The 24,128-nt window shown below is 47.1% G+C and overlaps 1 protein-coding gene across 5 annotated transcripts in view; it reads left to right on the forward strand.

Moving 5' to 3' along the window:
- The window catches only part of CTNNB1 (catenin beta 1), a 254,122-nt gene extending 236,357 nt beyond the window's left edge, over positions 1-17,765 (forward strand). For 4 of the 5 annotated variants that reach the window (XM_030209331.1, XM_030209348.1, XM_030209339.1 and 1 more), the window contains exons 13-16: positions 13,991-14,112; positions 14,986-15,049; positions 15,743-15,972; positions 17,012-17,765. In XM_030209331.1, the coding sequence (XP_030065191.1) occupies positions 13,991-14,112; positions 14,986-15,049; positions 15,743-15,951 (395 nt within the window). In that variant the 3' untranslated portion in view covers positions 15,952-15,972; positions 17,012-17,765. The other variant, XM_030209355.1, reaches the window with a different exon arrangement.
- Positions 17,766-24,128: the final 6,363 nt, after the last annotated feature.

Below are 24,128 nucleotides of genomic sequence, written 5' to 3' on the forward strand. Positions count from 1 at the left end.
CCATTAACTGACCAAATACTGACACCAGTAGATCTGTTTAACTTTTGTGACAAAAACATTCATGGAATTAAATATATGTATGTTCCGACTGAAGAAATCCAAGAAAACAGGATGCTGCAAGAAGAAAGATGGAAAGCTAGCTGCACAATAGCTGGCACAAGAGATCACCAGTTTGTGCCAGTTGATTTGAATTCAATTTCTGTCAGCAAAGTTTCAAATGACACGATTAACTTTGTGGCCAAAATTTCCGATATCGTCGATCCTAATTTAAAATTGGCCAAACTATTGCCTGGTTGTTATGTTGCCTGCATTTATGACAATAAGTGGTGGGTAGGCAGCGTTGTAGAAATTGCCATCGAACAAAATGATGCATTGGTAACATTTATGTATCCACCAGGCCCAGCTCATTCATTTTATTGGCCTGAAAGAAAAGATGTTAGTTGGGTTCCAGCACAACAACATATTTGTGTGCTTCCAGCGCCATCAGTTACGTCGTGAGGCCGCCAGTATCAATTCCCAGAAGTGACACTAAAGAAAGTGGCTCGTAAATTCAATAATAAATAAGCAGTCGTTGGAATTTGGCAGTTCATACAAACGTTACGGACTTCGGCTTGGGAACCATTTAAGATGCCCACTGTAGGTTTAGGAACCTAGGATAAGCTGCCCAATCGTCGGCTTGTGAACTGGACAGATACCCACACAAGGCTTTGGAACCTTGATGAAGAAACCAAACTAGAGGCTTGGGATCCTCATCCAACCGTGGCTGGTATTGCACAGTTATCGGGCGTGACCCCTATGGCGATGGGGTTACTGGTTCAAGTTCCTGAACTGGTAGTGACAATGTCACCATGGACCAATGCAATTTAGGTACTAATAATGTCTGTATAAAACAAAAATAATAGAATGCATGTGATGTTGCGATAGCAGCATGCGATAGCAACGTCCTCAATTTTGTCCCTATTTCTAGGGCCTTATATGCCAGCTATGAAAAATCAACCATACTTTTTTAAGGGATTTGAAACATGCTCTTTCTAATGAAAATGATTAAAAAGAGTTTACAGAAGGTTTTTTTTTTTTTTTTTACTGGGCTAAAATGCCCTATTTTTGGTGTTTTTGCAAAAATCATCAACTTTACACTCAATTTGTGAACTAATGAAAAATATTAGGAGAATGAAATTTTATATTCAAAAACCTTGTGTTGATAAGTTGTTGTGTGCAAAGTTTCACGTTTATCACACCTTTAATTCCAGAGATATAAAAAGCCAAACTTGACAATTTTTTTCGTGCCGCAAACTTTTCAGACCAAGTTTGCTCCGTTTTCTTCATGGAAATTGCTCATGAAGATTTTTTTATTATTTTGTTTAATAAAGCACAAAACGTTGTACAAGATGGCCAAGTTTTATTTCTCTCAACAAAATATTGCCGGAGATACAGTGTCTCAAAGTAGCCGAAATCTTGGAGTCATACCATAGAAGGCTGCAGTATGAGGACAAACATAAGTACATAAGTAATGCCACACTGGGAAAAGACCAAGGGTCCATCGAGCCCAGCATCCTGTCCAGGCCAAGGGCACCTGGCAAGCTTCCCAAACGTACAAACATTCTATACATGTTATTCCTAGAATGATGGAATTTTCCCAAGTCCATTTAGTAGTGGTTTATGGACTTGTCCTTTAGGAAACAGTCTAACCCCTTTTTAAACTCTGCCACGCTAACCGCCTCCACCACGTTCTCCGGCAACGAATTTCAGTTTAATTACACGTTGGGTGAAGAAAATGTTCTCTGATTTGTTTTAAATGTACTACACTGTAGTTTCATCGCATGCCACCTAGTCCTAGTATTTTTGGAAAGCGTGAACAGACACTTCACATCCACCTGTTCCACTCCACTCATTATTTTATATACCTCTTTCTCGGAGGACAAGCAGGCTGCTTGTTCTCACTGATGGGTGGTGTCCGCGGCAGCCCCTTCAATCGGAGATCTTCTCTAGCAAAGACGTTTGCTAGCCCTCGTGTGCGCACGCACAGTGCGCATGCGTGACCATCTTCCCGCACGAACTCGCTTTTGTTCGCCAGTCTTCTTTTTTCCGCGATCGGGACGGCTGTGTTTTTCGTTGTTCTATGCCTTTTTGCCGCGTTCTTCCGCTTCGGAAGTCTTCTTTTTATTTCAAAGTAATCTCGTGTTTAAAAAAAAAAAAAAAAAAGAACCCTTTATTTTGAGTTGTTTATCCCCGTCAAGTTTCCTTTCGCTTTCGAAAGCGGCCCTGTTGGCCGCCCATACGGGTTTTTCCCTTTTTATTTTTGGTGCCCTTTGCCATCATCGCGGATTTTGACTTCGTCAGCGTGATTTTTCTGCCCATGTCATCGAAGCCTCCCAACGGCTTCAAAAAGTGCACCCAGTGCAACCGGGTTATCTCGCTCACTGATAGGCACGCGTCGTGCCTTCAGTGATTGGCCAACTCCAGGCTCTGCCCTTTCTGCCTCGCCTCACCCCATGCTTGGAATAAACTCCCTGAGCCCATGTGCCAGGCCCCCTCCCTGCCCATCTTCAAATCCTTGCTGAAAGCCCACCTCTTTAATGTCGCCTTCGGCACCTAACCACTACACCTCTATTCAGGAAATCTTGACTGCCCCAACTTGACATTTCGTCCTTTAGATTGTAAGCTCCTTAGAGCAGGGACTGTCCTTCTTTGTTAAACTGTACAGCGCTGCGTAACCCTAGTAGCGCTTTAGAAATGTTTAGTAGTAGTAGGCCTGTAATCTCTGTCTTCTGTTAAAAAGAGAACTCAGGTGGCGAGATTGGCCCAGTGGAACGTCTTGTTCGGGGCCTCGCCTGGTGTTTCGACGGTCACAGTATCGAGGTCATCGGCCGGTGCATCGATGTCTGCGCTACCGAGGTCATCGACCGGTGCTTCAGCGTCTACGGTACTGGGATCATCGTTGGTACTGATGTCGTGGGAGGGTGCCTCTTCGTCAGGAGCTCAGGTGAGGGCTGTCCATTCCCCTGCTGGTGGCGGTGAGCCCTCGAGTAGGTCTCCGCCTGCCTCGAGGGCTCCTGCGGTACAGCCCCCCCCCCCCCCCCCCCCCCGGGACTGACCTTCTTCGGCCCCGGCCCCGAGGAAGAGACGTTTGGATTCGACGTCCTCATTGGTACCGGGAGGTTCTGGTGACATGCTTCGTGTGAAGGCAAAGAAGCATCGGCACCGGTCACCTTCCCGATGCGGTACCGAGAGCTCTGGGTCGCCGAGGGATTCGGCACCCACTAGGCATCGACGCCGAGAGGACTGCTCACCCTCCATTCAGGAGGTGTCAATACGCTCTACCCTGGACAGCCCGGTACCGCCTCCGCGCCCCGGACAGATTCTGAGTTCGTCACCTGTACCGGACTCCCAGCCTTCCTCGACAGCTGCTCTAAGCGAGAGCCTCCGGGCCATCCTTCCAGGGATCCTGGAGGAGCTGTTGTGCCCTTCTCCGGTACCGGGGGTGCTTGTGCCGCCGGTGCCGTTGAGTGAGGCGATGGCTGGCCCCTCTCTAAGGAGACTGAGAGTGCACGTGTTCCCTTACCTCGACGATTGGCTGGTAAAGAACACCTCAGAGGGAGGAGCTCTACAGTCCATGCAGATGGCTATTCGACTCCAAAGTCCCACCTTCTTCCTGTTCAGAAGCTCAAATTCATAGGGGCTCTGCTGGATTCTCAGACAGCTCGTGCCTACCTCCCGGAAGCGAGGGCCAACAATCTTCTGTCCCTTGTTTCTCGGGTACGAGCGTCTCAGCAGATCAAAGCTCGGCAGATGTTGAGATTGCTCGGTCACATGGCCTCCACAGTGCATGTGACTCGCATGGCCCGCCTCCACATGAGATCAGCTCAGTGGACCCTAGCGTCTTAGTGGTACCAAGCTGCTGGGGACCTAGAGGACGTAGTCCTGCTGTCCACGAGTTTTCTCCAATCCCTGCATTGGTGGACAATTCAGTCCAATTTGACTGTGGGACGTCCTTTCCAAATTCCTCGGCCACAAAAGGTGCTGACTGATGCGTCTCTCCTGGGGTGGGGAGCTCATGTCAATGGGCTTCACATCCAAGGGAGTTGGTCCCTCCAGGAACAAGGTCTACAGATCAACCTCCTGGAGTTACGAGCGGTCTGGAACGCTCTAAAGGCCTTCAGAGATTGGCTGTCCTATCAAATTATTCAAATTCACACAGACAATCAGGTTGCCATGTATTATATCAACAAGCAGGGGGGCACCGGATCTCGCCCCCTGTGTCAGGAGGCCGTCAGAGTGTGGCTCTGGGCTCGCCGGAACGGCTTGTTTCTTCAAGTCACGTATCTGGCAGGCGTAAACAACAGTCTGGCTGACAGATTGAGCAGGATTATGCAACCTCACGAGTGGTCACTCAATTCCCGAGTGGTACGAGAGATCTTCCAAGTGTGGGGCACCACATTGGTGGATCTCTTTGCTGCTCAAGTCAATCACAAGGTCCCTCAATTCTGTTCCAGACTTCAGGCCCATGGCAGACTAGCGTTGGATGCCTTCCTCCTGCATTGGGTGGAGGGCCTCCTGTATGCCTATCCTCCTATACCTTTGGTGGGGAAGACTTTGCTGAAACTCAAGCAGGATCGAGGCACCATGATCCTGATCGCTCCCTTTTGGACGCGTCAGATATGGTTCCCTCTTCTTCTGGAATTGTCTTCCGAAGAACCGTGGAGATTGGAGTGTTTTCCGACCCTCATTACTCAGAATGAGGAGGCGCTTCTGCATCCCAACCTCCGGCCCCTGGCTCTCACGGCCTGGATGTTGAGAGCGTAGATTTTGCCTCCTTGGGTCTCTCAGAGGGTGTCTCCCGTGTCTTGCTTCCAGGAAAGATTCCACTAAGAAGAGTTACTTCTTTCTGTGGCGGAGGTTTGCTGTCTGGTGTGACAGCAAGGCCCTAGATCCTCGCTCTTGTCCTACACAGACCCTGCTTGAATACCTTCTGCACTTGTCTGAGTCTGGTCTTAAGACCAACTCTGTAAGAGTTCATCTTAGTGCGATTAGTGCATACCATTACCGTGTGTAAGGTAAGCCAATCTCGGGACAGCCTTTAGTTGTTCGCTTCATGAGAGGTTTGCTTTTGTCAAAGCCCCCCATCAAACCTCCTACAGTGTCATGGGATCTCAATGTTGTTCTCACCCAGCTGATGAAACCCCCTTTTGAGCCACTGGATTCCTGCCATCTGAAGTACTTGACCTGGAAGGTCATTTTCTTGGTGGCTGTTACTTCAGCTCGTAGGGTCAGTGAGCTTCAAGCCCTGGTAGCTCATGCTCCTTATACCAAATTCCATCATAACAGAGTAGTCCTCCGCACTCACCCTAAGTTTTTGCCAAAGGTGGTGTCGGAGTTCCATCTGAACCAGTCAATTGTCTTGCCAACATTCTTCCCCCATCCGCATACCCGCCCTGCTGAACGTCAGCTGCACACATTGGACTGCAAGAGAGCATTGACCTTCTATCTGGAGCGGACACAGCCCCACAGACAGTCCGCCCAATTGTTTGTTTCTTTTGATCCCAACAGGAGGGGAGTGGCTGTCTGGAAATGCACCATCTCTAATTGGCTAGCAGATTGCATCTCCTTCGCTTACGTCCAGTCTGGGCTGACTCTTGAGGGTCATGTCACGGCTCATAGAGCCATGGCGGCGTCAGTGGCCTACTTGAAGTCAGCCACTATCTAAGAGGTTTGCAAGGCTGCGACGTGGTCATCTATCCACATATTCACATATTCACATCTCATTACTGCCTTCAGCAGGATATCCGATGCGACAGTCGATTTGGGCAGTCGGTGCTGCAGAATCTGTTCGGGGTTTAGAATCCAACTCCACCCCCCTTTGCCCATTTTTATTCTGTTCCAGGCTGCACTCTTAGTTGGATAAGTTTAGGCCAATCTCAGTTATGTCCTCGCCGTTGCGAGGCCCAATTGACCATGTTTGTTGTTTTGAGTGAGCCTGGGGGCTAGGGATACCCCATCACTGAGAACAAGCAGCCTGCTTGTCCTTGGAGAAAGCGAAAGCTACATACCTGTAGAAGGTATTCTCCGAGGACAGCAGGCTGATCTCACCAACCTGCCCGCCTCCCCTTTGGAATTGTCTTCCCTTGTCTTTGTCTTTGTTATTTACTGGACTGGCAAACACGAGCGAGTTCGGGTGGGAAGACGGTCACGCATGCGCGCTGTACATGCGCACGCGGGGGCTAGCAAACATCTTTGCTAGAGAAGATCTCCAATTGAAGGGGCTGCCGCGGACGTCACCCATCAGTGAGAACAATCAGCCTGCTGTCTTCGGAGAATACCTTCTACAGGCATGTAGCTTTCGCTATCATGTTTCTATATCTCAGCAAGTATTGCATCTGCGAAGGTAAAACTTTACCAATGTTCATTGGGGACATGTATGAATGTTCACAGAAAATTTCATCGAAATCCGTGATCGAGCAGGGCACTTCTCTGAAATCAGACCACTTGACATGGAATGACCCTTTTGTCACCTCATTGGTGCATGACCATTCAGATATGGAGGACAATGATCTTGGTGAAAAATGGGCCCTTAAGTGCAGTGAGTAAGGGATTGTTGAGTGTATATTATAGGACTTCCATGAGAAATTTTATACAAGCCCCGTTTCGCGACACTATCTGCAGATGGGAAAGGGACTTTGGGGAGGGTGGTTATTCAGCGGAGGATTTGAGGGAGGATGTCAAGAGGTTGCAACCTAGTTGTAAATGCACAGTTGCGCAAAGTTCGTTTTAAGATGTGACATCACTTATGCGCTCATCCTACGAGTGCCCATTCTAAAATGTAGGCAGGAAAACGTGAAAGTATTCTCATGCATCCTGTGGACTTGCCTTCTGGAAGGCTTTTTGAACTCGGTTAAGCACTGTGTTGAGAGTGTCATTTTGGAAGAATCTGATCATGTTGCTTGATAAGCTTAATGCTCTTAATGTAAATGAATGGCTTGTACGAAAGGCTTGTTTTGGTTGCAGAACAGTGTTTTGTTACAGTGGATAAGTGGTGGAATCAAATGCGGGAGTTGTTGAAAATGGAGCAGTTAAAAAGCATTTTCTGAAGATACGGGAACCCTTTGTGGGATTGCAGGCACCTCAAGTGCAGACAGCAGCAATGTATATAATTTAAAGGTGTGTAATTTGGGTAGAAAGGGGAAAGGGGGTGGAACCATAGGGGAGATGGGGAGAGAAGTGCTGCAGTTGTTCACTTGATTTTTGTTTTATATGAGATTCTTATATTTGAAGTTAGTGTTTTCTATAGTTTTTGCATTATCTGCTGAAAATTCAATAAAAAGATTTAAACTAAAATCCACCTATGATGTTTCAAGTCCCACAAGCCTCATCCATAGTGATAAGAGCTAAGCAAAGCTTAGAGAGTTGAGCCTCTGTAAAGATATATAGATGACTGTCTCATGCAGTGGTGAGAAAATGTTTGAGGATGAAGTAAAAGGACATGATTAGGCCTTTTTTGTAAATCATAGCTCTAAATCTTGACACCCTTATCCATAGCAGATCAGGTCTATAAAAGGTAGCTTTCCATTCCATGAGGCAGGCTTTTTGCATCAGAGTTGCAGCCAACATCCATCATTAATATTTAAACAAAGGCTTTTATTAGTCAGTGCTTCAGGCTTCTGTAATTTGCATTAAGTTTTGTTTTACATTTTATAGTTCAGACTGAAACTATTAGTTTAAACAGCATTCCATATCATCAAGCTGATCAATCCATAGACTGGTGGGTTGTGTCCATCTACCAGCAGGTGGAGATAGAGAGCAAACTTTTGCCTCCCTATATGTGGTCATGTGCTGCCGGAAACTCCTCAGTATGTTCTCTATCTCAGCAGGTGGTGGTCACACACAGCAGCAGCTCTGGCTAGGCCTCCAAGCCTAATTTTTAGGTTTTGTTGAGTGCCTGGGGTTGAGGGCTCTTTTGAGCAAGTGCAAACCTGGTGGTGCCAGGTCCCTCCTTTTCTCCCCCCTCCCGCTGGCTCCATGAAAAAAAAAAAAAAAAAATTTTTGAACGTCCTTAAAGGCGTTTATTTCAACGTTTATTTAAACGTTTATTGCAGCTACTCACTGGGACACCAGGTCGTTACAGCTCGGAGCGGACAGCAGGTAATTTTTACCTTTTTATAGCGGGCAGGGGGTTCCCCGATTTATCTCCACGTGGCATATGGCGTCGGAGGGCGAGGGCGTAAAGAGTCGCTCCCCGGATCGCTTGGGCGCTTCTAGAGGGGATGCGGGGGTCTTAAAGCCTGATTCGCCCTTGTTGGGTGACAGTTTCGTGGCCGATGAATGTCCCGGTCCTTCCTCCGGCGTGGCGATTTTTCCTGCCATAAACGCCCATCCCCCGCTCCTCGCCTCCGCCATCTTGGCCGGCCACGCAGCTCGGACGGCTTCTTCTTGGGCCGCCCTTGAGGTTGGAGACATTAATGCCATGAACGCCCTTAATTTGGGCGACGGCACAAAAGCGGCTAAAGTTAAGCGCCGTTCTTCCCGCGCGGCTCCTTCGCGGAGTGTCGCGCCAGACGCCATTTTGGATGCGCAGCATGTCTCTCCCCCGCTCTTGCGAGCGCCGGTTGAGGGTGCGTCTAGGGCTGTTGCCCAGGCTGCGGAAGTACACAGTCTGGGGGGTTTCTCCCCCGAGTTTGTTTTGCTGCTGCATCAGGCCTTCCTTATGCAAAACGCTGCCCCCTGCTCCCTCGTCTGGTAAAGAGGTTGAGGTTCCCAGAGGTAAACGCCCTCGGGTTGATTCCCAGGCCTTGGAGGACATTGTCTCCTCCGATGTAGATGAGGGCAGCGTATCTGAGGTCTCCCAACGGTCCTTTGCGGATTCCTTGGAGGAGACGGATCCCCGCTCGGATGGAGCGGATGACCCCTCTGCAGCGCGGCTTTTTAGCTCAGAGGATTTGTCCAACCTGTTGGTACAGGCCATGGACACTTTGAAGATTTCCTCTCCGGAGGACGTTTCTCCCTCAGCCCCTGTTGGCTCTGCCATTATGCTGGGGACGAAGCGCCCGCCTAGAACCTTCCACGTGCATGATGCCATGCACACCTTAATTGCGGCTCAATGGGATGTCCCGGAAGCGAGCCTTAAAGTGGCTAGGGCTATGTCCTGCCTCTATCCTTTGACTGAAAGTGAACGTGAGGCCTATCTGTGGCCTACCGTGGATTCTTTAATCACTGCGGTGACTAAGAAAACGGCGTTGCCGGTGGAAGGTGGCACGGCCCTAAAGGATGCCCAAGACAGAAGATTGGAGGCGGCCTTAAGGTCGTCCTTTGAGGCAGCTGCTTTAAGTTTGCAGGCCTCAATTTGCGGCTCCTATGTGGCCAGGGCGTGCCTGACTATGGTGCAGCGGGCTTTCCCCTTGGATCTTTCCTTGAGGGCTGATTGGCCGGCCCTGGAATCGGGCTTAGCCTATTTGGCAGACTTGCTGTATGATGTCTTGAGGGCCTCAGCGAAAGGCATGGCTCAGACAATCTCTGCGCGGCGGTGGCTTTGGCTGAAACATTGGTCTGCTGACCACGCCTCTAAATCCCGCCTGGCTAGATTGCCTTTTAAAGGCAAGCTGCTCTTTGGGGTCGAGCTGGACAAAATCATGACCGATCTCGGCACGTCTAAGGGCAAGAAGTTACCAGAGGTCAGGGCTCGGGCTAGTACTCGCCCTGGTACCTCCAGAGGACGGTTTCAGGAAGCCCGTCGGTACCGCCCGGGCAGGTCGGGCTCCTCTGCCCCCTCTTCCTTCAAGAGGAACTTCTCCCCCAAGCAGCATTCCTTTCGCAGAGACCGCCGTCCCGGAGGTGCTCCCTCCGGTCCTCCCCCAGGGTCTCCTACCCAATGACGGGGCCTTGGTCCACGCCCCAGTGCAGATTGGAGGACGGCTGTCCTCGTTTATGGGCGAGTGGACCACAATAACTTCAGACGCTTGGGTGCTGGAAGTCATCGGAGACGGCTACAAGCTAGAGTTCTGCCGACCCTTAAAAGACGGGTTTGTACTCTCTCCCTGCAAGTCTCCGGTCCAAGCTGTGGTAGTGCAGCAGACCTTGAACAATCTGATCCGCCTGGGGGCGGTCGTTCCGGTGCCAGAAAATCAGCTTGGCAAGGGATGTTACTCCTTTTTCTTTGTGATACCAAAGAAAGGAGGTTCTGTACGGCCTATCCTCGACCTCAAAGGGGTCAATTGGGCCTTGAAAGTTCGGCACTTTCGCATGGAGACCCTCCGCTCTGTTATAGCGGCAGTGAAGGCAGGAGAGTTCCTGGCATCCTTGGACATCAAGGAAGCGTACTTGCATATTCCCATCTGGCCTCCTCATCAACGCTTTCTGCGTTTTGCAGTACTGGGCCGACACTTCCAGTTCAGAGCCCTCCCGTTCGGGTTGGCTACTGCTCCGCGGACCTTCTCCAAAGTAATGGTGGTCATCGCGGCCTTCCTGAAGAAGGAAGGAGTTCAAGTCCATCCTTATCTGGACGACTGGTTGATCCAAGCCCCCTCTTATGCAGAGTGCGGCAAAGCTGTGAACCGGGTGGTTGCTCTTTTGAGCTCCCTGGGGTGGATCATCAATTGGGAGTAAAGCCAGCTGCGCCCGACTCAGTCCCTGGAGTATCTGGGAGTTCGATTCGACACCCAAGTGGGCAGAGTGTTCCTGCCAGACAATCGGATTGTCAAGTTTCAGGCTCAGGTGGACTAGTTCCTAGTAGCCTCTCCTATTCGGGCTTGGGACTACGTGCAGCTGTTGGGCTCTATGACGGCCACGATGGAAGTAGTGCCCTGGGCCAGGGCTCATATGAGACCACTACAACAATCTCTGCTGCTGCGCTGGACTCCGATGTCGGAGGATTATGCTGTGCGCCTTCCCTTGGACCCAGCAAGTGCGCAAGGCGCTGAGCTGGTGGACGCAGACAGTCAAGTTGTCTGCAGGAATGCCTCTGGTGACCCCGGAGTGGATTGTCGTCACGACAGACGCCTCTTTGATGGGCTGGGGAGCCCACTGCTTGGGAAGGACAGTGCAGGGGCTCTGGTCTCCTGCAGAGGCAAGTGGTCTATCAACCTCCTGGAACTCAGAGCCATTCGGTTGGTGTTGTTGGAGTTCATCCCGGTACTGGTGTTGAAGCCTGTACGGGTCCTGTCGGACAATGCCACGGCTGTGGCCTGTGTCAACCGCCAGGGAGGTACCAAGAGCGCCCCTCTAGCCAAGGAGGCCATGAATCTATGCCAGTGGGCGGAAGCGAACCTGGAACAGCTGTCAGCGGCCCACATTGCCGGAGTCATGAATGTCAAGGCGGACTTTCTCAGTCGCCATACCTTGGAGCCCGGAGAGTGGCAGCTATCTGCTCAGGCGTTCTTGGGCATCACGAAGCGCTGGGGCCAGCCGAGCCTAGATCTGATGGCGTCATCGGCCAATTGCCAAGTGCCGCGCTTTTTCAGCAGAGGACGGGACCCTCGATCCCTGGGAGTAGATGCTCTTCTCCAACGGTGGCCGACACAAGAGCTTCTCTATGTGTTCCCGCCCTGGCCCATGTTGGGCAGGGTGCTAGACCGGGTGGCAAAGCATCCCGGCAGGGTAATCCTGGTGGGTCCGGATTGGCCCAGACGTCCCTGGTATGCGGACTTGATCAGGCTCTCAGTCGGCGATCCTCTGCGGCTGCCTGTGGAGCAGGGCCTGTTACATCAGGGTCCCGTGGTGATGGAGGATCCCTCCCCCTTTGGGCTTTCGGCCTGGCTATTGAGCGGCAGCATCTGAGAAAGAAGGGCTTCTCAGACAAGGTCATCGCCACTATGCTGAGAGCGAGGAAGCGCTCTACTTCTACTGCTTACGCCAGGGTTTGGCGTATCTTTGCAGCGTGGTGTGAAGCAGGCTCGCTTTCTCCCTTCACTGCTCCAATTTCTTCAGTGTTGGCGTTCCTGCAAGAAGGTCTGGACAAAGGCCTGTCGCTCAGTTCCCTGAAAGTTCAGGTAGCGGCTCTGGCTTGCTTCAGGGGCCGCCTGAAGGGTGCTTCCATGGCTTCGCAGCCAGATGTGGTGCGCTTTCTCAAGGGAGTTAATCACCTGCGCCCTCCTCTGCACTCAGTGGTGCCTGCGTGGAATCTCAACCTGGTGCTAAGAGCATTGCAGAAGCCGCCTTTTGAACCCTTGTCGAGGGCATCTCTGAAAGACCTGACGTTGAAAGCAGTCTTTTTGGTGGCTATCACTTCAGCCAGAAGAGTTTCCGAGCTCCAGGCACTCTCATGTCGAGAGTTTTTTCTGCAGTTCACTGAGGCAGGAGTGACTATTCGCACAGTGCCTTCCTTCCTGCCCAAGATTATTTTTCGCTTCCATGTGATTCAGCAGCTCTGTCTCCCTTCCTTTCGTAGGGAGGTCTACCCAGAGGAATACTCTGCTCTCAATTTCTGGATGTGAGACGAGTCATCATCAGATACTTGGAAGTGACCAATGATTTCCGGAAATCGGATCATCTGTTTGTCCTGTTTACAGGTCCTCGTAAGGGTCTGCAGGCTTCTAAGCCTACAGTGGCAAGATGGGCAAGGAAGCCATTGCAGCGGCTTAGGTGGCCGCAGGGAAGGCCCATACCTTTGCCAGGCATTACCGCTTGACTGTGGCTGCTCGGGCGGAGGCCCGGTTTGGAGCTTCAGTGTTGCGGTCAGGGATTTCTATGTCCCGCCCTGGGTGAGTACTGCTTCGGTACATCCCACCAGTCTATGGATTGATCAGCTTGATGATATGGAAGGTAAAATTATGTATCATACCTGATAATTTTCTTTCCATTAATCATAGCTGATCAATCCATAGCCCCTCCCAGATATCTGTACTGTTTATATTCTGGTTGAATTTTAGGTTCAAGTTTAGCCTTCAGTTACTTCAGGAGGACTTCGTGTTCAAGTTCTTCTTTCACTTGGATTCTTCAAGAGTTGAGACGAGTTTGTGTTACAGTGAGCTGCTGCATTCCTCTCCCCTCCGTTTTACGGGGCTGGATTGAGATTTAAATTCTGCCAGCACTCCCTCCCGCTTCGTGAGGCTGTAGGGCAGCTTTGTACCCCTCCCGCTTCGGCGGTGTTAGGGTCAGTCAGCTCCTCCCGCGGTTGCGGTTGCAGGATAAGCCAGATCCCCCCGCATCGGCGGGTGTGGTGTCCCTCCCCCGCTCCGCGGGGATGAGCTGGACGGATTCCCCTCCCCCACTTGTGTGGGGATGAGCTGGGTTAATTCCCCTCCCCCGTTTCGGCGGTGGTGAGCTGGGCAGAGTGTCCCTTCGTGGGTGTAATTCTCTAAGTGCTGAGTCCTGCGGATGGAGCTTTGATATCGACATACTGAGGAGTTTCCGGCAGCACATGACCACATATAGGGAGGCAAAAGTTTGCTCTCTATCTCCACCTGCTGGTAGATGGACACAACCCACCAGTCTATGGATTGATCAGCTATGATTAATGGAAAGAAAATTATCAGGTATGATACATAATTTTACCTTATTGGTGGTACAGGTTAAATTGTCATTTTCTTGACTGCTTTTCAGCAGTTACGAGTGTCTACTGATAAATATTAAAATCACTCCACAATCTTTTGGAGATTTTTGGAAGTTTATTTGTACTTGTGATACTAAAATTGGGATGTCTCTTCTCTTTTTTAAAACCAAATCTCTCTGACATTTATATAATTCAAGTAAAGAATTAGAGAATAAATTGGAAATGTTTAGAGGTGTGTTGGTTTACTAAGAAATTTGAGGAAAATTTGGGAAAACTAAAGAGGCAAGTGGATATTTTGAACAGTTTGGGAATGCTGCTTTAAGCATGGGTTTGAGGCTGTCTGCTAAAAGATCTGTAAATGACCAGTGGAATCTGTAGTATTTTATCAACACATGTTAAACTTAAAACGCCATAATAGTGATGGGATTTTACTTTCACTAGTAGTCTTTTATACAATATTGATTCTTTGAGCTACATGCGCTACCCCTGAAACGATCTTTTCTTGGGTCATAGCGACGTATGCAGCTGCAGTGCTGTTTCGTATGTCCGAAGACAAGCCACAGGACTATAAGAAGCGTCTCTCGGTAGAGCTGACTAGCTCTCTCTTCAGAACTGAACCAATGGCCTGGAATGAGGTAGGTCCCATTTAAAATGATAACTGTAGTTTTATTTAATCACAAGAACCAAAAGAAGGAGAAACTCCAAACCTCACGAATGCATGTAAAACCAACATTCAGAAGTAAGAAAACAGGAAACCAAAGCAGATCCAGGTAATCGGGTTTTTCTTGCTTCAAAAATGACTTAAACCACAGGAGCCATATCTTATTAACCACAGAGACAAAAGTTTAAAAAAATGGAAGATCAGTACAGATATGGTACATATTAAGATATTGTGAGTGGTAACAGCAGCATTTCACATGCATGTGAAATACTGTGAGGTTGGTGTTACCGCTCAACATCCAAAAACACTTCTTCCCACCCCCCACCCCCCTTCCCTCAAATCCAAAAGATGTAGCAGATTTGGTTGTAGAGGGTCTGTGTTCATAAGACCCTCCAAGTCCCAACCGTCAGGTAAGGGGAAAAGGTGGTGGGGTATGTTTAAACTACTCTTTGCCTTGTATAGCTGTAGTATTCTCATGCAGAACTGATTTTTGAACAGTGAATTGTGAAAACATCCAGAATAGTTTACTTAATTTAGCTGCACTGCTTTTCATACTGCTGTTAAGACTATATTTTAGAAATATGTGCTCTCTAAGTAGTTAGAATTGTACTTTGTTGGTTTAGTCTAACTTAGATGCAATATCTATTTTGTATTTTCTGATAGATTATTCCAAATAAGACTAATCTGCTTGTATCTTAGTTTTATATTTCATAGAAGATTGTTTCTAGTTCTTTTATGTGATTGCCTCAAACTAATTTTGGTGTTGGTGGAATAGAAAAATTGGATAATCTAATTTAATAGAGCTGTAATTGTGGATGACAACGTGTCTGTCGTTTTTTCTCTTTAGACTGGGGATCTTGGACTTGACATTGGTGCCCAGGGCGAACCACTTGGATACCGTCAGGATGGTGGTACAGCTTCAAATGTGTTAAAATATTACTTATTACCTTAATACTTATTACCTTCAAAAAGGTTTACCCTACCAATCCAACGTAAATCCCTACACCCAGCAACACAGCACAACCAATGGTCGTATTGAACAATATACAATCTTCATTCCCTTCGACCATCACAGTGCCTAACACGCACCTACCTAATTCGACCACAATACAACCTGTATTTGTTATTAACCGACTGGCGAGTGCCTTTACGGTATTATGTAAGCCATATTGAGCCTGCAAATAGATGGGAAACTGGGGGGTACAAATGTAACAAATAAATACAAACTCTGTTCATTTAAAAAGCTGTTGAGCTATGCAAGCTAATGCCATATCTGACAGTTCTGAACAAGAGTTTGGCAATTAATGAGATGGTGCTTTTTAAAGATTTGCCTGCTTTGAATTTGTACAGTTATGCAGACTGACTCAGTTGAGACTTGCTGAAATGCTTCTCATAGCCTTGTCTGCACAACTACACTGGAGGTGCTTGTCCCATTCAGAACAATGAGACAACTGTTAGAGACCAGGCTCTACATTCATTACTCATGTGTTCAACTTGGCTGAACTACAACAAGTCAGTGTTCTCACTTGCTGTTTGGTTCTTTTTGATGAATGTCTATTAACATGATTTTATGTTGTCCCTTTTTTTGCTGTTAACTCTTTTAGATCCTAATTATCGTTCTTTCCACTCCGGTGGATATGGTCAGGATGCCATGGGTATGGATCCAATGATGGAGCATGAAATGGGCAGCCACCACCCTGGTGCTGAATACCCAGTGGATGGCCTGCCAGATTTAGGACATGCTCAGGACCTTATGGATGGGCTACCACCTGGTGACAGTAATCAGTTGGCCTGGTTTGATACTGATTTGTAAATACATTATCACTTTTTTAAGGTAAGTTTCAAGAATAAAATACACTTTGGGCAGAGCAGTTTGTCTATGTAGTTCTCAGTATGACTGACTAACTTAAAATGGTACTTGTAAAGCTGTTTGGCTAGTATGCGTGTGTTGTAAACAAACTTGTTGCTTTAACAAAATGAGATTAATATGCAGTAGATTCTGGTTAATTGGTGGTTAATTGGGACTTCAGTATTTTGTCTCAAGCAGCTGCCCCAGATAAACAAAGTTCTCAGGATACCATGAAGAGTACAGTACAAGTGCCAGATAAAAGTAAAAAGTTTTTTCATTTATTCTGAAACACAAAATTTGAAGAAAAAGGTGTAAAGCACTGATAAATGAAAAAGTAAACATTTTTCATTTATTCTGCAACAAAAAAATTGCACATTGAAAACAGTAAATGGAGGAATTGATTGAGCGTACCTTGATGAGCTCTTAATTGACTGCATCTGAACAAAATCGGCACAGTTACAAGAGTGCCTTCTTGCATGAAATAGTTTTAATCCAGAAATAAATCTCCTGGCATCCTGTTTTTACTTGCTCATGCTCAGTTGTCATCTTCAGTTTTCTGATGTCTGTTACAATCGAGATCCATTAATAATGTCCGTTCATGTCTCAACTTCTCTTGTACCTTGTGTGGTGTTGTACATTTTGGCAATCCAGTAATCTCTGCCAGTTGGTACTGACTAGTGTTTAGTGGTGATTTTTTCAGTTCAAGCAAGCCAATTTTGTCTGCAGGTGTTCTTTCCTAGGCATTTTTAATTCACACACCACATGTAGAATGCAACACACCCCACAGCGCACATGTACACAAACGCAACTGCTCATTTATGCTTAATGGGAAAGTGACACATCAGTGATGTTCTGCAGACACTTCTGGCCCAATTAAACGGTGAAGTGTCCCATATAAGCAGAACTCTTGCCCCTTATAAATGTGCTTTGTTCTCCCAATTTTGGACCAAATAAACAGAATACATAATATTTTTTTCAGAATTGGAATGTAGCAGATGTCTTTTTTTTTCTTTTCTCTTTGCAGCTGTCTCATCTGATTGAATTTGCATTGTGATTGGAATTCAGAGTTGCTCAGAAGGCTTGAGGGGATGGGCCAGTACCTCAGAAAGTGCCTGACACTAACCAAGTTGAGTTTCCTATGGGAACAGTGAAAGAACGCTTTGTTCTGGTCCTTTTTGGTTGAGGAGTAGTAATACAAATGGATTTGGAAGTGACTCTAAAGAATGCACAAGAATGAATGGCAAGATGGAATTTATCAAACCCTGGCCTTGCTTATTTGTTTAATTTTTTTAATCTCTGTAATGGTACTGACCTAGCTTGCTTTTGATAGTATTTAGACTCTTTTTGCAGTAATTGTTTTAAGTCTCTTGTAGTGTTAAGTTATAGTGAATATTGCTACAGCAGTTTCTAATTTTTAAGAATCAAGTAATGGTGTAGAACACTAATTCATAATCGCTCTTAATTGTATTCTGAATAAAGTGTAACATTGTGTAGCCTTTTGTATAAAACAAACATAGACAAATAGAAAAAGGTCCATTTAGTTTCCTTTTAATATGCCCAAAATGAGCAGGTGGATCTATCAAGATTTTTGATCAAAGACTATATCTGGGATATGTCTGGGTAGGGGCCAATAGAAACTGTTTGGAGTCTTGTATTAGACAGTTTACCAGTTGCCTTTTATCCCAAAATTATTGTAGCCTGCTGTGATACAAATGCTTTATGAAAAAATATCCAATCAAAAAACGATTTGAAAGAAATAAAGTGGACTTTTAATTTCTTTTACCTGTGTCGTTATTTAAAGTAATGCACGTGGAATATAACCTGTAATGATGAACTTGTATAGGGGTAACCAAGTAGATGGTCAGGCTTCAGGTATTCAAAAGCAGATTTGCATAACTGAAAATAACTAAGTTAAGTAGGTTTTACCCAGGTAAAGGGCTTCAAAATTCTTTTCTGATTAGTGTAGCCGTTTTGAAAATTGCCCCATTCATTCCTACTTCCTCTGAGGGGCTAAAGAACATATCCTGTTCCACAATGCATGTAGAAGTAAACCACCAAGGTGGAGAAACAAGATCTACTACGAGCAAAACAAAGTCAAAAGAAGTAGCGTGATACAACAGGACTCCTCCAAAGATACCAGGGAGACAAAAGATGTCTTATACACTTTATTTCATAAATTAAATGACTACTCGACATGGCACCGTGTTTGGCAAAGTGCCTGCCTTGGGAGTCTGTCTGTATATGATAAAGTCCAAAATATGGCAAAAAAATGCTTCACAAAGGGCAGAGAAAGGATACAGTTTCACCAAAAGAATGTACTACTCGGGCTGCTATGTGCGTAGCACTAAGGGGACTGTCAATCCAAAAAACGACAGAGCAGTGTGCTACTGTAACCATAAAGTATTTTTTGCCATATTTTGGGCTTTTTATCAGACTCCTGAGGCAGGCACTTTTCTGAAATACAGTGCCATGTCGTTATCAATTTATGAAATGTATATGATTCCTTTCGTCTCCCTGGTACCTTTGGAGGAGGCCTGTTCATGCATGTAGCCACAATTAGATAAAACATCTTAGGTGGAGAGGTAATGTTTTGGGGCACGATACACAGCTTTGAAAGCATAAGAAATTTTAACCACACAAACTGGTGCAAAATTGTACTGTCTTGAAAATTTTCAGATACATGTACCTAATTTTGGAAAGGTTAAGGTACGAGTTCTATTACTACAAGCACTATAGACTTTTGTGTATGGATTTCTCATGCTTTTTTGGGTAAGTTAAATTTGTTTGCAGTTGGGATGGAAACTTGAAAATGTTCCTCCCCCCCCCCCCCCAGTTTAAATGAACCTTTTTTTTTTTAAGAGGCTGCCCATAACCATGATTTTGTTTTGAGTTAAACCGAACCAGCAACAGAAATTTGAAGTTCGGTTTTGGCTGAAACAGAAAATGAACTCCCACTACCTTCGGCCCTATCTTTAAACCTCCTGGTCATCTAATGGGCCTTCAGGGTAAAAGCAAGAGCGATCCCTAGTTGCTGTTGCTCCTGTCAGTTCCACAGTCAAAATGGCTACCAGGACATCCCACGGCAGCCTCGTGAGACTGCTGCTGGGGACTGCTGCAGGAGGTCCACAGCAATCTTGGGATTGCTTCTGCTTGTATTGCTTCCATTCTCTAGTCACTCCTGCTTATGCTATTTCCAATCTCAGAATGGCCACCGGGACGTCCCATGGCAGTCTTGGGTTTTTCTGCTACACTGTGGACAGGATCTATTCCTGATTTTGACATGAGTCCAAAGTATAAAATTTAAGATAAGAATTTGAAGAGCAACATTTACAAAAAATGTAACATGAATAAAATTGTCCAAAGACCTTTGTTTAGTATCTGACTGAGCAGAAAACACAAAGCTGAGGAGAGATCAGTGTACATTCTTAGAACCTTACATTTACTATCACCTGTTTGTGTACCTGATTGATTGTGCTTTCTAAGGAAAACACTTGTTGCAGGTTCTTTGAAAGAGAGTAAAGATCTGCAGATTACACTGTTTTGAGACCTTTGTATATACTAAATACAAGCTTGAGCAAGTGGAAAATCAATTGAGATTGTGTAACCTTAGGTTTTCAAATTTTCCTAAGGTGGATTTAATGTCATTGTGATCGGGTTTATAGAACACTGCCCCTCACCCTTAAAAAAAAAAGAGTCCAGCTCTAACTAACCTTAAGAGCACTGATCCCGCCCTGAGAGGAAGTGAGCTGGGAGGTGAGGAGTCAATACCTGGGCCAGGTTGAGGGTTAAGTGGTTCTGGGAAGGAAGAACTGAAGCCAAGTTTATGCCTTTACTGAAAGTGTTTAGCTGCTGTGACATGGCTGAGGTAAGCCAACTTTAAGACTTGTAAGCCTTGCTCTGAGGTCTTGCTGGAGCCATACCTGAGTTTCAGAAGACCTGAGTTCACAGGCTGTGTTTGGTGTGGTGCAGCTTAGTTTGATAGCCAGAGGCTTACTCAAGACTGTTACTAATCCAGAGAAACTATTGCATCTGAGATTCCTGGCCTGTGAGGTAACAGGTCTCGGGTGAATAAAAAACATTTACTTTCACCTTTAAATCTGTTGTCTGGTTGAGTTAGTCACAGGGCTACAGGGTCTCAGTCATAAGACGTATGTAATGGATGTGCTAGTTATCAAGTGACTCAATGCTGCTGACTAATAAGATCTACTGCCTTCTCTTTAAAAAGAGACAGGTTATGAAACCTGCAGATATGCATGGAACAAGTTTCTCCAGATAGTTTGAATATCTCAGAATTTTTGTAAATATCTCAGGATTTTGGTGCTAGACTCCTGGTTTCATTTGTGTACGAGACTGATAAAAAATTTAGTTAAGTTGTTTTTCCACCATCATTCAGAGTTTGGTGTTTTCCTGATGTGGGCCCTCCATCCACAGGTATTACAAAATAATGGTGAATTTTTCTTTGTTTTCCTTCTAAGTGTTTGCTTAAAATCCAGAATGTGAGATATATATTTTATGACCCTATAGAGTTAGTTTTCTTGATAAGTTTTCAACTTAGGCCCCCTTTTACAAAGCTGAGCTAGTGGCTGCCGGTTCAGTAATGCCGACACAGCCCATTCACTTTGAATGGGCTGTGTTGGCATTGCCGTGTGGCTTTGTAAAAGAGACCTTAGTTTGTTGATGACCCTCCAGTATAGAAAGAGATATTCGAGCGTTATGTAGATTTTTGCTTTATTTGCAATTTCCTAAGTATTTATCTCTGAAGCATCTGAGTGCTGTACCTCCCCTACTTGAGTGCTAAGATTGGAAAACTTGCCTATTGTAAAATGTTTCTTTTTAGTTATATGTGTAACTACTAGGAATGTTGTCTATATTTTCTCTTCACGGCACTGTCCTTTCCTAATCTTTCTTCACCTGAAACCATGGTATACTTCTGGAACACACTGCCAACCTTCTGCTTTCATCATCTTGCCATCTCTTTTGTCTTCTCCCTTCTCAGCTCTCAACCTTCAACATTTCCTTCCTTCCATTCAACCATAACAATTCTATCTGAGTACATCTCGCCTTCATTGCTGTCGTCATGCCTCTCCTACTCATCTATATACTCTCTTGCTCCTTCTCCTGCTGTACGCTGGGGATATCAATCCCAATCGTGGTCCTCCACATCAGCTCTCATCCTATTCATGCAGATTCGGGTAGCTTTTTCTGAAATGCTACCCATTCCACGCGCAGGGCCCAAGAGGCAGGCAGAGCTCCGGAATCTCAATGCGTGGATGAGGCGATGGTGCAGGGAGGAGAGTTTTAGATTTGTTAAGAACTGGGCAACATTCTGGGGAAGGGAGAGCCTATTCCGACAGGATGGGCTCCACCTTAACCAGGGTGGGACCAGGCTGCTGGCATCAGCATTTAAAAAGGAGATATAGAGCAGCTTTTAAACTAGAGGGGGGGGGGGGGGTGTAAGGCCGACTGTTGCTCAAAAGCGCATGGTTCTTTCAAAGATATCTTTCAAAGATATCACCGAAACAGGGAAGATAGGGTATCATGATATTGAGGTTGCAAAAGAGACGGTAGTAGATCAGGTAATAAAAATAGAAAAAAAAAAGTGAGGACAATCCGAGGAGGATAACAAAAGAAGTCTTTATTGGTATACTAAATAACGACCTGACACAGCCGTGTTTCTGCTCTAAGCCCTGCCTCAGGGGTCTTAATCTACATAAAAACAGACATGAATATTGTGTATAATTTGGAAATTCATAAAAACAATAACGTATGATAAACGATGAAATCATTACATTGAAATTGTGAACAAGTAAAAAACATTAAGCAAATCAGCACCGATAATTGCCACTTAAAAAGCAATTACTGACATTAATTGGCATAAATTAGAATTTACATGCGGAAAAGTATAAGCTTATTCTGTAATATGATCCATGTAAATTCTAAGCCACGTAGTTGAAAAGGGAACATGTCCGTAGGCATGGAATGGCCAGGTCATGGGCATTTCTAAAATCTATGCACATCGTTACAGAATATACCTAGTCCACACATAATTTAGGCATCGGCATTTACACCAAGTTTTTCTTGGTGTAACAGCCCATGACTAAATTTAGTCGTGCACACCGGCACTCAGCATATTCTATAAATCACATGGAAATTTAGGCTTATTCTATAGGCTATGCCTAAATTTAGGTGTACTTTATATTCTCCGAGGACAAGAAGGCTGCTTGTTCTTACTGATGGGTGACGTCCACGGCAGCCCCTCCAATCGGAACACTTTACTAGCACCGCGCATGCGCGGCCGTCTTCCCGCCCGAACCGGCTCGTGTTCATCAGTCTTCTTTTGTCCGCGCTCGGGACGGTCGTGCTTTGCGCCGTTTCGCGCCCCTCAAGTTGACCCTCGTGCGTCTTCGCGTTCTTTCGCTAAAAAAAAAAAAAAAGAGAAAAAGACCTTTACAGTCTTTACCCCTTTCCCATGTTTTCAGCTTTTGCCCCGCGTAGGTTGCCTTTCGCTTTCGGGGTAGGCCTTTTTTAGGCCTCGGTTCGGGCTTTTCTCTCCCTGTTTTTGGTGCCTTTTTCGTCATTGCGAGTTTTGATTTCGCCGGCGTGATTTTTCCGCCCATGTCATCGAAGTCTCCCAGCGGCTTCAAGAAGTGCACCCAGTGCGCCCGGGTAATATCACTCACTGATAGGCATGCGTCGTGTCTTCAGTGTCTGGGGGCTGGGCACCACCCGCAGGCCTGTAGTCTTTGCGCCCTTTTACAGAAAAGGACTCAGGTAGCGAGATTGGCCCAGTGGAACGTCTTGTTCTCGGGCTCTTCATCGGCAACAGCACCGGGGGCATCGAGTGCATCGGCGTCGACAGCTCCAAGACCTTCGATCTCGGCATCGGCTGCATCGAGGCATCGACCCTCTGCATCGTCGGTACCGAGACATCGGAAGGCTGCGTCGGCGTCGGTGGTACCGGGACCTCCACTAGTGCTGATGTCGTCGGATGGTGGTGCTTCGACTGGAGTGCAGGTGAGGGCTGTCCATTCCCCTGCTGGTGGCGGTGAGCCTTCGGGTGGGTCTCCCCCTACCCTGAGGGCTCCTGTGGTACAGCCCCCCCGAGACCGACCTTCTTCGGCCTCGGCCCCGAGGAAGCGACGGCTGGATTCTACGTCCTCGTCGGTACCGGGTAGCTCCGGTGACATGCTTCGTTTCAAAGAAGCATTGACACCGGTCTCCTTCATGCATCGATAACGAGAGCTCTGGGTCGCCGAGGGAGTCGGCACCCAGCAGGCATCTGCATCGGGAGGACCGCTCACCCTCTGTTCAGGAGGTGTTGATGCGCTCTACCTTGGACAGCCCGGAACAGCCTCCACGCCCGGAACAGACTCTGACTTCGACGCCTGCATCGGCTTCCATGTCTTTCTCCACAGCCGCTCTGCATGAGAGTCTCCGGGCCGTTCTCCCAGAGATCCTGGGAGAGCTGTTGCGCCCTTCTCCTCCGGTACCGGGGATGCTTGCGCCACCGGTACCGTCGAGTGAGGCGCCAGCTGGCCCCTTGCCCGGGGTGAGGTCTCCGACATCGTTGCCGCTTGCGGTACCGACTGCGGTCGCCTCCCAGGAAGGCTCCCTGACGACGTCGGCGGAGGGAGCTTCGCCGGTGCTGGCGAGGGAGACTACCGCTTGACGCTCCCACCTTGGCCGTGTTTCCACGGAGTCGAGTCGGGCACAGCTTCAGACACAGGTTCATGAACTTGTGTCTGATACCGATGGTGAGGCCTCGTGGGAGGAGGAGGAGGACATCAGATATTTCTCTGACGAGGAGTCTGATGGCCTTCATTCTGATCCCACTCCCTCCCCTGAAAGGCAGCTTTCTCCTCCCGAGAGTCTGTCTTTAGCGGCCTTTGTCCGGGAGATGTCTACGGCCATCCCCTTCCCGGTGGTTGTGGAGGACGAGCCCAGGGCTGAAATGTTTGAGCTCCAGGACTATCCTTCTCCACCTAAGGAAGCGTCCACAGTACCCATGCATCATGTCCTAAAAAAGACATTGCTGGCGAACTGGACCAAGCCTCTAAGTAATCCCCACATTCCCAAGAAGATCGAGTCCCAGTACCGGATCCATGGGGACCCAGAGCTGATGCGCACTCAGTTGCCTCACG

This window comes from Microcaecilia unicolor, chromosome 1 (genome assembly GCF_901765095.1).
Source record: "Microcaecilia unicolor chromosome 1, aMicUni1.1, whole genome shotgun sequence".
In the NCBI taxonomy this organism is placed as follows: domain Eukaryota; kingdom Metazoa; phylum Chordata; class Amphibia; order Gymnophiona; family Siphonopidae; genus Microcaecilia; species Microcaecilia unicolor.